At 36.7% G+C, this 16,863-nt stretch overlaps 1 protein-coding gene across 2 annotated transcripts in view; it reads right to left on the bottom strand.

Annotated features, from left to right (window-relative positions):
• The window catches only part of LOC105193013 (cadherin EGF LAG seven-pass G-type receptor 1), an 87,648-nt gene that overhangs the window by 26,777 nt on the left and 44,008 nt on the right, over positions 1-16,863 (bottom strand). For both annotated transcript variants that reach the window (XR_005574303.1, XM_011157331.3), the window contains exon 4: positions 14,604-14,709. Coding sequence is in view for 1 of the 2 variants with exons in the window: in XM_011157331.3 (XP_011155633.1) it covers positions 14,604-14,709 (106 nt within the window). In the remaining variant the exon portion in view is untranslated. The remainder of the gene's footprint in view (positions 1-14,603; positions 14,710-16,863) is intronic.

The following is a 16,863-nucleotide window of genomic DNA, read 5'->3' as shown; positions in this document are numbered from 1 at the left end:
TTTCGAAATCACTTATTCTCGAACGCTCGATTGTCCTCCTCTCTCGCATATTTTTAATGCGAACTTTTTATCTCGCCGTGTGTCACCTCCTCCTCCTCCTTTTGTAACGCGAGTAGAATTGATTGCGCCATACAAACTTTGTAACAATATCTACGAATCGCAAAGTTTCTATAATCGTACGGAGCCTGTCGATTATTCAAGATCTTCGTTTAATTCGGTTTCCAGCTCGGCAATTTCTTTTGCGCACTTATACCGTCGCGTCGGAGCGGGATGAAAAGTTTAATTATATTGTAAACTTTGTCCAAGTCGGAATGTACGTTTCTTATTAAAGAGTTTAACCGCTCTCCGCAATTATTAGTTTTGAGATCAGTTCGCTAAACGCGAATTTTTCAATAGAAAATCGCAAGATTATTAGTATCCGCGCTTTTCACGCGAAACAAAAAGTCGGCACGACTCGGAATTAAATACAGCTTTCATTTCGCGACTCGTAAATCGCGCGTATATACGAGGAAACGAAGTTTCTCAATGGGATGCGCGAATTTACGTTCCCGCTATGATAACCCGTGCTTTGGGGAACTTTTTAATGTAAGCTTATCCGAGATGAATGATAATGCCCGACAATCCTTTCGCATACAATCTACGAACTAACTCGCGCCTTACGATGGAAACCACTCTCCGATGGGGACAAGAATTCAGTCTCAATTCGTGGAAATTCCTTATAAGCGATGTATCTTTATTAATGAAATGCGTCTCGTTAAATGTATAACTTTACGTAAGACTGAATATTTATGTGTTGAAGCTGAGAATTCTTAAATGTATTTAAAAACCTAGTTTACCGTTGAATAGTGAACGTAATGAGCACACTGAGACAAAAAGATTGTTAACTTGACTAAAATTTTCAACGCGATTGAATCTTTTTAGTTCAAATATTTACGTAATTAATTCAAATACATTTAAATTGATTATATAAGTGCTTAAATCAAAGTTCAATTATTTTATGTATTTGAATTAGGAACATAAATACTTCAATCAAAGAAATTTAATCAAGTTGGAATTTTCAAGTTAACAACTTTTTTTTCTCAGAGTAACAATCTTTATAACATTTATCGTAATATATAAATAGTAACAAATTACTCCCCCTCCCCCCGCCGCCTCTCTTTCTCTGTAAATTCTTCATGCAGCAAAATTATTATTATTATATGTATAATATAATAATAAATATACACACACATACACAATTATACATATATAATCCTGAATTGATTTTGTAACACTCGCAGACTCTATGGATACAGACATTAAATAACATTCTAAAAAGCGCTTTTATCGGAGCCAAACCAATCGCAGAGACTAAACGGATCGCGTGATACGTGATCCAGTGATGTGGTGATCTTTAGAAACGATATATCGGAAATGTGAGCCGCAAGCATATACTGCGAAACATGATATATCGATGATTGCGAATTAGCCGTTTCATCCGCCCGTCGTTGCGTTTGATCGGATGGACGGCGGAAATGGACACGAGGAAAAAGGAAACCGTTGCATCCCGGAATTGCGGTGTGGGAAAGGGAGGGAGGGAAAGAGAGAGACAGAGAGAGAGAGTTTCCTAATGAAGCAATTAACTCTCCCGTTAAAAGCAGCTCTCGCACCTGATCCACGAGGTGTATCAATTAATCTACATTATCGGATCGACCATCGTCATCGTATCAGCGACGCTTTCCAATGTACGTCGAGAACAAAGCTCCAGCTTTACTCCTGAAACCTCTAGCGAGTCGGCGGTTTATCGGAAAGCGAATAAATCTTCAATTATACAGATCACACGTAAATCGCCATTGTTCGCGAGTGATTTAGTAATGGGCTCGAAAAAGTAGTAAATAGATCTTTTTTTTGTCAAACGTTGCAGTAGATGGCGAAAAGCTTCGCGTAGAAAGTTTCTAGACTTCAAGTTAACAAATACATAAAAGAACGTTAAGGATATTAAGAGAAAAATATTGAATTATGTAATTTAAAAATATACATAAATTTTTGTACACAGAGAGAGCGATTTCTTCAAACTTAATAAATTTTATTGTATCCAAACGAATTTGTTATTTGAAACGGTCCAAACAAATCAATGTTGGAATCAATATAAGCTGGAACAATATATATCTTCGTCTTAAATAAATCATTCGTTTGAAACGAGAGATATATTCTCAATATGTTTTGCCATTTTCATACAAATAAATTATTTGTTTCATTGTTCGTTCACTTATTGTAATCAAATAATATATTATTCTTTCAAATTATTTTTGTTATTTCTGTCTAATAAGAGAGATTTTTTTAATCAAACAAACAATGTTTCGTATAAGCACATGTTGATTCAATAATGAAACAAATTTCAGTCAAATGAATAGAAATACAGAATCTAAAGAAAGCCTCTTCTCTGTGTACGACAATTGACAATAGAAATGTATTATACTTGAAACAAATTAAGTATGATATTTGCGTCGTTTGCGTCGTCAACTAATAAAATGACACTTGGAAAATACTGGACGCGACACGCGCGCTGAACCAGAGGGTAAATAAAAAATCGAGTTACAGCAATCCACTAAATCTGTCAAGAAGAGGATAAGATATCCAGAAGAAGCTAAGCGATGCGATTTACGAGTATATAGCGTGGCATAGTTACCGATATACCTTTGTACGGGGATAAATTGATTTGCGGACGTAAAAATATCCCCTCGATGAAGTCACCTGCTAATTAAAGGGCCGCCGTCCTGTCTGCCACGACTGCAGCACCTAAACGGAGCGGCGGCGAGTGTGTAAGAGCAAATGAGCCCTCATCTATTAATTATCGATTAATTATCGTCGAGCACGTGCTTCCGCACGAGCTGAATCATCGACGACGACGATGTGGTTAAAAAACGTAATGTCCTCGATAAGGGTCGTCGACTTAAACAAGTCTCTCTCTCTCTCTCCCTTTTTCTCTCCCTGTGACGCAGGGCACCTCTCAAGAAATGCTAAAGTAGCACATCTTTATTTATTCTTTGCACAAAGAATGATAAACAAAGAGCCTGCTAATTATAATTAAAAGTTACAAGTGTCTTGTTACTTTTAATCAAAATAATTCTTTTTATAATGTCAAACGTAATATTAAACTCGGCCATTTTCTTTTCCGTGCCAAACTGGCGACAACTCCGGTGACGTTCGGCCCCTTTAACCTTCGGTTAAAAGCTATCTTTTTACAACGTGGCTGCGTCACCTCTCGCGAGCGTTTTCGCGACAATATCGCCCGAATGAATTTTTTGTGACGCTGACGACCATAAAATGAGATTTCGATGGAAACTAACTTTCTGACTACACGCGAGACCGTTTGTAAATACGCGTGCTGCGAACCTTTGGGCAGGTAATTTTCATTTTTTGCAAGTGAATATTTGCCATAGTGACGTGAAAAAATCGCAACTGCTCGGAAAGTAGAACGGGCTCGTATAAAATAATATATGACGACAATTTCTCAACTTATCTTTTACATCACGTCTTTGTGATATATTTACTTTCAATTGTATTTTGAGTGTTATGTAATACTGCGCGCATACTTTTTTAAATTTTTAAAATCTATAAATATTTACACATTTATTATCTATATAGAATTTTTTTTCCATCAACACTATAGATGTATATTATTTTATAAGAAATATCTAGCGCACGTGTAAATATGTATAATATACATATTTCACGCGGCATAATAAATGTATTTACAGTTCACGAAAGAAACGTCATCCGAAACTACGACTGGTTTCTATAAAAAGTAGTAAAGGTAAACGATGGGGAGAGCGTTTCTGCAACGCCACCATCACGTTAAGTAGCAGGTGTACTCGGTGCACTGGCGTGATCACAGGAGGGTATAATAAAGAAAAGAGATGAGGGAAAGTTTCGATGAAGGAGAGCGGAACGTCGTGAAGCGCCTTACAGACGAGACGTGACCGCGCAAGAATGTAAGTCGCCGTAAAAGCGGCCGTTACGATGAAACGAAGCAAGAAACCTTCGCGCATCATCGAGATAATGCATGGAGGTACTTGAACATGCGGCACTGCATTCACTTAGATAAGTACAAGGTGTGCCAGTGATATTACTTACATTGTAACGCGTGTTTGAATTTTAATAAATTTATTTTTGCACCCAGAGAAAAGATTCTTCGAATCAAAGAAAATTTGTTTGTATAAAACAAATTTTTGCATTGCTATACAAGGTCAAACAAAAGTTTCTTTGATGTAAAGAAATTTCTTGGTTATTTCTTTTTATTAGAATCAAAGAAATAATTTGCCTGGGCAACGAAAATCCTTTTTTAAATGAAAGAAATATATTTTTAAATAAAAAACAAGGAAATTATTTCTCATAATTCCATCAGTATTTCTTTCGATTAAATAAATAATTTGAACAAATAATTTATTTACTTTAGTAAAAGCTAATAACGTCATTTCTTGAAATCAAATAAATTTTTATTTTTCTCTAAAGTATTTTTACTTCAACTTGAAAAAATATGTTTAAAGAAAAAATTTCTTAATTTTAATCATAATTTTTCTCTTGGTGTGGAAATATAAATTCAACCCACAGTCTTTGTTTTTTTTTTGTCTTAGTGATTTAATCGAGCGTTATCTTTCAAGGTAATTCCAAAATGTCAAATATCCTGAGTATTTCAACGTAATAAATGTTTGGAGATGTCGAAGCGCGTATAAAATATGTGTGCAATTGGTAATACAGTCTCGAATTCATTGATAAAATCTGTCGACTTGACGAATTTCATTTGTTCGTTCGTTATTGTAACCCACCGTGTGCACACGATATTATTTAGGAAAAAAAAACTTATTTGAATAAACAACTATCTGTTTACTCTGCGCTAGTAACAAATCCGAGATGCGTGACCTGCATAACGCGAAATCATCTGATTGTGAGTAAAATATGTACGCCGTCCTACAGATGCGCGTGAGTTTAATAATATTAAAAAATTTCACGAAAACGATTATCAACGTCACATAATCGACAACGCAAAGTTTAGAGAGAGATAGAGAGAGAGATGGAGTGTTATTTTTCAATTATCTTAAAGATTGAGTAATTCGCCGACGTCATTTTTTAAATAGCGCAAACGTAATACACGAATCAAAAAAATCCTTGACGTCTCTATTAATACATAAAGCTCGTTACTTTACAAGCGCGCGTCTACTGCAATGCGGATTTTCGGTACAATTTCGCGACGTACAATTTCGCAGAAACGATGGGAATACGGCGAAAAAAAAAAGCGATTTCGCATTAGACGCAAATTGGATGAACTGTAGATGAAAGCCTGCCGTTGAAAACCCGGCAAGTTCTAAAAAATTTGGCGAATAAAAGAGATGCGTTTTATTTACATTGTGCCAATCACTAGCTGCGAAACCGCGAGCCAATTATCCAGACACGAATATCGCTCCGAGGGCTTTTGCTCGCGAATTGAAATTCTTTTTGTTGCTCGTCGAGGCACTTTCGGCAACTCGGTTTGTTTACTTTTTAAAATGAGATTGCAATACGCGGGAAAAGCATTCCTGCTCGACGCGAATGCGGAATCGAATGAAACGCGGAAAATAAGCAGGAACACAAGACGGAAAACAGTTTCTCGCGGTGGCGCGAATCATGGAGAGAGGGAACACGCGTTTACGAAAATACCAATTCCACTTGATCATTGTAACAAGCGTAAACGTCGAGCCATCGATCGCACTGACAATTTTAGTGACAATTTACAATTTATACCTTTAGAGATTTAAACTCGTGAATTTTTAATTAAATTCTCGAGAGAATTTCGCGTGAGTGAGTGAGAGAGAGAGAGAGAGACAGAGACCTCTCCACGTCCGAATCATATTACATTGCAAAGTCGTATCGAATTCACTCGTCCGACACGTTTTTGACAAGAGTGTATATTTTTGTGTCGCGTGGGTAGTAAAAATACACGGATGCACGTCCTTAAAATCGCCCGCATAACTGTGTCGCGTTTCGTCAAAACGCGACTCTCCTGTAATTTTTCTAGCGCCGGCCGAGGTGTCAGTCGGCCAATCGTTAAATTGCAGGCGCGCCGACAGGCCCTTATTGTTAAAAATCCCTGGCAACAAAGCTCGGTGTAATCGATAACTGGTGCGGATAACAAGGCTACGCGTTTCGCGTTCCCCCCCTGACACATCGCCGCGCGTCGCCGTCGCGTCGTCTCGGCGAGAAAATGCACCGACGTACGTACAATGCAACAATGCAACGCGTATTGTTCCTTTAAACGGGAGCACGCAACAATAATGAGCGAACGCGCACGGTGCCGCGGAGATATTCCCAGATTCGATTCTAGCTAAATCGAATTTCATTAAATGCAATGTCGGCTAATCCACGAAAAATGTCTAAATGCAAATGCATTTATCGAAGTGAGCAAATTTTGACTGAAAGAATGTAAACGGGGAAGGAGATTCGAGCTTTCAATTCGCGATCCGTTACTCCGTTCGTTCTTTTTTTTTTTCCTTGAAAAATTATGGAATTTCGGAGAGCTTCGAATGCAGTTTCAAAAATAGGGCAATGGTATTTAATGAGGTTAAAGGAATCGCAGTCATAAAAGATGTGTTCGCCGTCGAGGGAGAACTTACGTTACCATAAATTATGCGACCGAGAAACCGGTGCAATCTTCGCAGGCCATTATCTAAGATCGACGGAGCTTGCGTAGGCGTTTAGGGCAAAAGTTACATTCAGGTCGTGGCTTTAATTTGTATCCCGGAGGCGCGAAGAGAGGGGACGGGAGGAGAAAAGCCCCTGGCTACGTGATTGATTTCCCATTTCGATCGGTAATTTTATTTTGCTCGGCGCCGAGAAGAGCAAGTTGATCTAAGAGCTCCATTACCGTTCGTAAGTTGCCGCCGCTTTGTCTCTCGATCATTTTCGCGCTTAATTAAAAACCACTCAGTGGAACTGGTGGAGATCCTCGTTAGTCTTTTTACACGGTCGCGGAATTGAGCGAGGGAAACGTAAGGGGAGGAGAAGAAACTTCCGTGAAACTTTATCCCGCGACGGCTGGTCCTTCCTTCCATAATAATTATCGAACAATAATTAGCACGTAATTTCGAAATGTTAATACAAGTCGCCATACTCCCGCAAGGTATATTTATTTCCTCTCTCCCGAAAAGTTTTACGTTTGCCCGAGATGTATCGCGCGAGTTATCGAGCAAATTCGAATCGGCGATCCCCTGGGAGAGGCAACTCGGTTTCCCGACAGGACCGCGCGAGTTTCCTCGATTTCGTTACATATAGCAGTTGCATATCCACGTGTCGGGTACAGACGACGCAAAGTTCTTACACGCGTTTTCGGCGTCGCGACGCTCCTCTCTCTCTCTCTCTCTCTCGATCCGTGTCGCTTCCGTCGGATCTTCCCTCCGGTGTTTTCTACGTTATCTCGGGACAAATCTCCGTAGGATTGTTCCCATAAACCGTAAGACTCTCACCGCGAAAATCACTTTACTCCGGAGAAGCCAGCGTGTCCTGGCGGTTGATCGTGATTTACGCCGCACCATAAATAGCATCCTTTCCCAAAGGGTGAATTTTCCCCCGCGCGGACGACATTTTGGGTCAGTGTGTGAATTTCAGGAAAACTTTGGTCCCGCATTTTTCGTCATTATAACGTAACAAAAAGTTAGGTCGACCTAATGTAAAAGTAACTCCGCGACGCCCAGGTTTCCAGCCAAATTGTTATACATCCCCCGCACCGTAAATTACACGCTCTTCTTCGCCGAAACATTGCGTAGCTCTTTCTACAAAAGCGCATTCTCGTGGCTTGTTGCACGACGATAAACGAGCATGCAAGATGTCCCATAAAGCAGTTATACAAAATTTATTAAAAAACTTGGTGATCAAACTTTGTGCAGTTAACTTTGCAATACTCCGTATATCAGAAACGAGGCTGCCAACCGCCAGAGTGATAGTTTATTGAAAAAAATAATAAAATTATTAAATTAGGAATTTTATTTAAAATTAAGGAAGGAGAAAAATTGAATTTATTTTGTTCATTTGAGACTAGGCTGGCAAAATAAAAGAAAATAATTAAAAGTCATCTAATTCTTATTTTAAAAAATATAATAAATAACATATAATTATAAGATTGGATAGATAAAAATAGGCAGATTATTAGGCTATAAATAATTAGTAAATGAATTAAAGAGATTGGGCGGATAGATTTTGTATTAATAACAAAAAGAAAATTATTAATATAAAAATTATTGAATACTTTATAAAATAAGATAATTTAATCATAGAAAATTATTGGAACTTGGATAATTTGTAAAGTGAATTAAAATTGAAGATAAAGTACGTCTTCATTTTCTTAATTAGACAATTTTCTATGTCTTAAAACTCTTAAAATAAACCTTAAATATTTAGTTAAGACTTTATCGCAAATTAATTGGAACATACCTTGTTCTATGCTTAGAGATAAATTTAATAAAATTTTTTGATTTTTAATATTATTATTCAAGAAACTAAACGTTGTCACTATCAATGAAAATTTATCGAGCATCTGCGATTATTCGCAAAACACGCGTTGCATTGTTTTGCAGCCAATAATCGTGTTATTTTAATGCTAAAAACGCGTCAGCATTCGTATATGACGCTTTTATTCAATTGCAATATTCGAGTTTCACAAAAAAATTCATTTTTCACCAATTCCTTTTCCGTCGCTTTTTAATATTATTCAAAAATAATCCGCGTACATTTCTCGCAATATATCAATTACAGTCGATGTCCGTAATTGGTTATTAAAATTTCTCAGCTGTATACCGCTTATACCAGTAGATTTATTTAATCCCCGTTTTACTCCAAACCCCTTTCAAAAGCTCGCCCGACTTAATGCAGAGCGCGATATATCATATTTAGGAATATAACTTGAACGTAGGAGAGACAACGTTCCTGTGCGATACGCATAATCGTACTAATTATAGTGATTTAACGCGAGCGTTATTAAACTTGCCGGGCCGAGAAATAATCTTTAATATCACGCGCGACGGGGGACTATACATCACTGACGAGTCCAAAACCTTGGAATTCACTATATATCAATCATTTCCCAACACGAATATTCTCGCTCGCAAGAACTGTTTTTCGCGAATTACAATTTCAAGCGATATATTTCACTTTGCACATGTAAATTTCTCATATCAATTTTCAATAAATTCATAACACTGAATTTTTTTTATACACCCAAAGATAACGATATTTGTGAGCCTTCGGTAATTCATTTTGTTTATACGTTATATTTTTATTTATTAACGAAATTGCAGTTTAATGTATCTATGTACGTATCTTTATGTTAATCTATTTAAGAATTGTAATTAAGGGATAACGATTAATTCAGAATTCTAGCGTAAAACTTTTACGACGTATTAATGCCACTGCAAACACCGTTAACGAGGACTTTGGAAATAAATTGAGACAACATTAGGACGGATTAATATCCTTCTCCCATTCGTACCTTTTAATTCCCACCAAAACGTTATCTCGCCTGCCAGCATCCCTAGCTGCGGTACAGGGCTCGTAAACGTGTCTGACTTAATGCGGGACGGCGATATATCGAGATTGCGAGGCGCGCGCACGTGGAATGCACTATTGCTCTATTGGTCGGAACCGGAAACGCCGTGAGAATATAAAGCACAATGCGAGCGTGGAAGCTGCATGGCCCATATCCATGATATACCTCAATATACAATCTTTTTTCAGTTGCAAAGAGAAAATTTAGATTTAAGAAATTTGTACAAGTTATATTTATAATAGATAATATCGGCAAAATGCTTTTTCTTTTCGTTTCAAAATTTTATTCGTTTTATAATCAAATTCTCTCTTTCTCTCGAATAATATATTCGCAGACCTTTTTCCATTATATTCTCTGCGTACAGTTGTTAAAAATCTTCTGTGTTCTTTTAATTATAATGTAAAAAGTTTTACTCGTCTCGGGTAATGTAATAAAAAAAGAGCCAACTTTTTTATCATCCATCGTCCTATTTTTATATCGATTTCCACTTTTAACATTCTTGTAATATTGATCTTGACTTCTTTGACTATCTGCATTCTTTATTTTGCCGGTACTTGTTCCAGACTAATAAACCTTTTCCATCTTCTTTTTTCTCTCAATTGCCCTCATTTTCTTTTGCTCTCATTCCGCAGGAACGAGCACCGCGTGTCAAAACTGCTCGAAATCGAGACCAAGAAAATACGCGAGTTGGTTTCGCGGGTTGAATTTATTTTTCGTCCCTCTTCGCGAATCCGAGGCGGGTAACAATAAAGCCGAATTGCTTCGTGACGGCCGCGAAATTACAACCGACGGAGATTTATCTCCGTCATGCGGTATGACGAAGCGGGATTTTGCCGTCTCTAATAAACTCTTTCTCCCTTACTCGTTGCATCTGTCTTGTCGACAAAAACTATCGTTATTGATATTCTATCTTGTCATGGAAAAATAATGTCGAGCTATTGCATAAACATACGTGGTCGGCTTTCCTATAAATGCTGATTTATAGTCGACTGTGTATTAGCGACGCTATCGAGAGAGCCGCTGTATATTAGTAGCAAAACGATTGTGTAAATGCAAAGTCTCCTGAGCAATAAAAATTCAATACTGCACTGAAAAAAATTGAGTATTAAATCAACAATTTATTGTTTCACATATAAGCAAGAATATAAAATCTTCTTGGAAGAATTTATAACCTTAAACATAATTTGTTTACATAAGGAGAAAAATTTTCTTCACGTAAGCAAATTATGTCTATTTAAAATTATTAATTCTTCCAAGATTTTATATTCTTGCTTATACATGAAACAATGAATTGCTGATTTGATATTAATTTTTTTCTGTGTCTAGAGCTCATCGTTTCCGGTTACCTTGGTCGGTCAATTTTTAACAATAGCCAACTGCAAAACTTATTGACGATTGATCGTTTCATTTCGTTTCATTTCCCTCGCCCATTTTTCCGCAAATTATAAAATTTACTTAAAAATATTAGATAATGTTTTAATTGAAACAACCGAACAAAAAACAAGTTGGAAATAATCAGTTATAAGTTTTGCAACTGACCGTTGTTGAATTTAATCAGCCAATCAAGCTGATCGGAGATGGTGCGACCGGCCCTATCCAAACTCGGAAAATCAATAACAGATGATAGATCGATACGCATGTAACCGCAGTAACTTGTGCGTATTGTGCGCGACCAATGAACAGCATTGACCCATTTCTCACTCGAAAACTAACATGACTTCAATATTTATATTATTAGTACTTTCAACTGTAATTAATCTCTAAAATATAACAAGCTATTAATTTCCAGAATGCAACGCGCTGTTACAATTGCACGGTAATTACGAAATGAATTGTGTATAATGGTATTTACATAATAATGTTTAATTGATTTCTGTTGTATACTTATTACTACAACATTACTTTAATGTTACGTCAATTTTTCGTCGCAACGTAATTCTGAAGCGTCAAATTTAATATTGTGCCAGGAATTCGCGCATCATCACGCATGTACAATGTAAACTCGTCTTTACGTACTGACACGAGACAAGACCGCAATTAGGGAGTTACACGAAAGGGCGGCTTGTCTCCAAGGGACGACATCCCGACATCTAACGTCTAACGCATTCGCTCGTGCACGTCCCTTCGTTAAGACGAATCTTTTTCCTCGCCTGCTGAATATACGATGAGATATGTTACTCGAGTACAAGGTGGTTCTTGACGACGAGAGAGCCTCGTCCAGTGCGCGGTCGTGAATTTTAGCACCTCGTGGAAAAAACACTGACTCGATTCAAATGACCCCTCTCACGCGTGAAATCGCCGATTTATTTCCGACTTACTTTCTTTTTACGTTACTTATTGATAGAATAAAATTCGAGTGCCAATTAGTTCTATTTTTTCGACGATCAGGAAATCCATAGAATGAAGAAAATTACGTTTTACGTATTTATAATTCGGTTGTTATCTCGTCTACGAATGATATCAATTGAATAAAAATAGCAAAAAGAAAAAGTAGCACAAAAGTTTTACTTTACACAAAAAGAACGGACCTAAAAAAAATGAACCTATGATTTTGCGCAAAACACTTGATATGATGTTTAAACTAAATTTGTCATATATTTATAAATTAATAATTTAAATTACGAGAGAAATGTTATTAATTTTACCTGTACCATTACATGAAATTTTATATTCAAGACTTTTCTCTTTACCGTAATAAATACGAAACCAAAAAGTAGAAATATCCCATTACGATATCCTATTCTTCATAAAATCAATGAATGTAAAGCTGAAAATATGAATCTGAATTATATATTGCGATGAGTAATATATGAAAAGATTCTCGTGTTTTGCCTACATTTTTAAAACGAAATGCATCCCACGGGAAAATTTTAAAAGATCAAAGGCTATGATTGCAACGGCACGACTTGCGATAAATAACATTTGACCTAAAAAGAATTTCGTTTCAGTACGAATTTTTTTAGTACGCATATACATATATTTTGTCTCTATCTTGGCGAAGAAAAATATATAGTTGCAAATGCCGCGGAGAATTTCCTTCTTTCTTTCTTTCTTTTTTTTTTTTGAATCTAAAGGTGAAGAAACGAGAAGGCGGTTGTTTGTTCGTCGTTAAATCTACGAGAAATTCTTTTCGTTCGCTTCTTTCAAAGCATGGCACATATATACGTTTTTCATTTCCGCGAAGAGAATGCAATGAAATTTACTCTCGCGAATAATAATTTGCGGTGTTTTCGCGGCTGACTACCGACATTCCGCGTGGTATTCCATGTCACTTTGTTTTTATATTCTCATTACTATTATTACGCGATTACTAATTAAGCATGTACTTGATGAAATTGACAAAAGTATCTGCTAAACGTATTTCTAGAAAAAAAAAAAAAAACTGTTATTATCCTTTCGTTATTATTCTATGAAAAGTCGTAAACATTTATTAAATTACAATGACATTTTTATCGAATTTTCAAATAGTTTAAATTACAACTCGTGGAAGAGAGTTGAAAGGAAGTAATGTTTAAAAAAATTCAGCGAAACGTAATTTCCTGCGCGTATGACGCTCTGACAGTTGACGCGAGGAACGAAACTCGCGCTTGTTACATTATTAAAACAATAACGGAGTCACGGTAATCAAGTTTCCAATGAATTTAATCAACAAAGTTAATTGATTTGATATATACATTTCCCATTATTTCCAACTGAAAATACAGTTATAAAATTAGTTTACCTCAATAATAGGGACGATTAACACGGCATGAAGATAGAGTGAGCAACAATGCCTCTTTAATCTCGTCAGAGTCATTAAACGCGATTTATAGTTAATTCAACGAGCGCAAGTGGTAGAATGGCGAAATTAACGATATCCTCGCAATATTAAAAACACGTGAGAATAAATGAGAAAAATTTTCGGCACGAATCCTATATCGGGCAGTAACGAAAAGTCCGACGTCACCGACACGCAATTAAAACTTGGAAATGGGAATGCCGCTAATTTCCGCTTTGAGCGCCTGAAACGACGTTTCCCAACGTCTTCCTATGACTTTTCTCCTCCCGTCCGCGATATAACGCTCGAGAGGATCCGGAATGCTTTCTCCCGTTTGTCGGTAACCGGCATCGCATTTCGCCAGGGAGAATTCGAGTGGCAATGTTAGGCATCCTCGTGTACGAGGACGCCTGACATCGCTCCTCGGATGTTTCCGGGCGAGACGAAAGAAGGAGCGGACAAAGGCTTGGAGAAAAAAAGACGATTCTGGAATCTGTCGCGTCTCGCGACGAGCTTGCGGATCCCGGAGCTTAATTAAAGGGGATTCGAGTGCGGAACATTAGACGGGGTGGAAGTCTCGACGAAAGCTTTTCTCGCCGCTCCCGCTGATGCGCGGAGCACGAAACGGAATTTCTCTTTCTCTTTGACTCTCTCTCTCTCTCCCTCTTTCCCTTTTTGAAAGCGGAAGACCGAAAGCAGCCACTGGAATTCACACCTCGACGGATCTGAGTCGATTTTTGCATTATGTTTGTACAAAAGGATCGAGAGAGGAAATACAAATATTTCTCCAACAGCCTCTAGAGGGAATTTTAAATAAAAAATATTACGCCAACGTAACTTTAATTTTTTCCTAGTTCTATATCTGTAGGTACCTCGTTGATACAAGGGCCAATATCCGAACTTACAAATTGTCTGAAATTTAAAAAATACAATAATAGTGGCTCTCATTTAAAGTTCTTTAATGTATATGACTCGAATTTGGCAATTTTGGACGCTGGCCAAATTTTAGCACCGAGGTACAGATATAACTATTGTAGTTTGACAAGCGTCGCACTTTAAACGAACTTTCTGTTGGATATCTTTTTAACCTTTTAATAATTACCTAGTATTCGTATTATATTGGAAAATTGTGCATTATTACATTTCATACTTATATTTTACGTTAGACGTATAAAATAGTGTTTATAGGTTTTCCGTACATATAAACGTTCAATTCTTGAGAAAGATTTTCGTGCGATATACGAGAGAGCTGTTTCGTAATATAAACAAATTTAGAGAAACGTAAACACATACCTGTACTCCGCCAGCTCCTACGATGAACAATAATTGAACCATAAACAGGGCTGCCAAAAGATTCATCAGGGTCGTGCCTGCCAGGCTTCTCAAGTCGGAGAAGAGGCTGAAACACAAATACAGTCAGTATTAGTCAAAGATTCACTGATTTATTGATAGATGTGGAACTTTTTAGATAACAGAAAAAGTATTTTTCACACGAAACTTGTAATTAAATATTAATTCTTTTCAAAACGTGTCTTAACCTAAATTAGAAAATAATTTAACATTTTTAAAAAACGATTGGAATGAAAGATAATTAAAGAAAAATACTTGGGCGGGAAATATCAAATTTTAATGGAATCGAATAATAAAGGATCGTAAATATTCAAGAATTACCTACGAGCACATTTCATTATTATTCTCGCTTGGATGATAACGTAATATAAAGAATAGATGGAGAAACGAATGCGAGGGTGAAACATAATACATTACGTATTATCCACACAATGGCGCACGTTCGCGGGAAAGCCATTTCGATATCGCAAAAATTATGTATTCAGTGACAACGGTACGCGAGTTCGCGCAAAGAAATAAATTTGATAATGGTGCGACTTGCGAAGAGATACCAGTTGCATTTGTTCCCGTGTATTAAACGAACGAGGGTGCAATTTAAATTTGAAAGATGGTAAAAAAAAAATTATAAAAATGAAAAATCTTGGTTTTATAAAAGGATGTATTTCCTTAAACTCTACTTAAATCTCCGACTTGTTTGTTAATAAAGAAATTATATTACTTTGTTATTAATCTTGAAGAGATTATTAAAAATGATCAGGTTACTAGAAAAATAAGATTGTAAGAAAAATGTGAAAAAGCCGATTTAAAAGAAATTACAAAGAACCATTATCGTCATCATTATCGCATACGTCATTCTATTGACAGATTCATATTTTTCCATTATATTAAGAGGGAGAAAGAATCCTATTTCGATTAATATGGAAATTAAAACATGTCACTCTTATTTATTACAGCGGAATGGAAGTGAGCCGCGACGAGAATCGGAGATGCTCTTAAATTATGGATTTGCCCCGCTTTTCGGTTGCCTACAATTAAGTGTCGCGAACAGTTCGTGCAGTCATCCTCGTGAATAATTCGCCCGTTCCGTGAATAATTCATAAATCGCTGCCGAACGGCTTCTACTGAGAAAGGAATCCGCCGCTGACGGAAACAAAGGAACGATCGGGATAGAGGAAAGTTACAAACGAGAGCTATCCCTCTTCCATCTTGAAGATGGGCGCGGAGGCCGAGCATTCCGGTCAAAGAACGGCTACCGCGGAAAAATGCGATTAATAATAAGGCAATAGGCAAAGGCAAGGAATAACGGGGTTAGCCAGCGGCAAAGGTATCACATTTGAAAAATTACTGTAAAAATTGACGGTGAAACGTCTCTGGATGATGACCGGAAAATGTACAATTTAATATCTCGGAAAAATGCTGTATCGAGAAGAAAGAGAGGAAAAGAAACGTTCTAACAATTTCAAAGTATATTAGAATGTTATTTTCAAGCGGTAAATTTGCGATAAATAGCGCATAATATTAAAATTACTAATTCATTTTTATTAAAAGCGCCTAGGCTAGCACTAATAAAATTAATAGCTCTGAAAATTTTCAGACTCGAGTATAAACGCAAGAGCTCAGTCACCACCTATTTCTTTTTTAACAGCGTCTCCCATAACTACAGCGAATAAATTTATATTAGTATGACGAGGAAGGCACAGACTTGACAAATTTGTTTGATTTATTTGCCGCTTGCGTGGCATCGATATTCGGTTTATGCGGAGGGAGAATATCGGTAACCCCTTTTCTAGGTCGCCAGCTGGAAGCGAGAGGCATAAATCCACATTGTGTACATACATCACACACGTACGTACTTGATACATCACCAATGAGAGGATAAGCCACGCGTACTCCTCTCGAGTAACCTGTATCTTTCTTTATTAACATTATATATTGCACGATTCTTTATAAAGAAAAAAAATATCTTGCGAAAATTGAAGGAGAAAGGTAACACATTAAACAAAAACAATACACGACATTAATGCTATTACTTATATAATATTAATTAAAATAGATAAAATCCGCACACTGTCGACATTCTCATAGCAAACGAATTAAAGGGAAAAGCTTTAATGACCTAATGGTTAATAATTATTAGTAATAGCAGTAGTAATAATAGTACGATTAATAATTATTAGTTTAATTAATGTATTATTCTGATATT

The sequence above is a fragment of the Solenopsis invicta genome, chromosome 3 (assembly GCF_016802725.1).
Source record: "Solenopsis invicta isolate M01_SB chromosome 3, UNIL_Sinv_3.0, whole genome shotgun sequence".
Lineage (NCBI taxonomy): Eukaryota > Metazoa > Arthropoda > Insecta > Hymenoptera > Formicidae > Solenopsis > Solenopsis invicta.
This window is presented reverse-complemented; position numbering and strand designations above follow the sequence as displayed.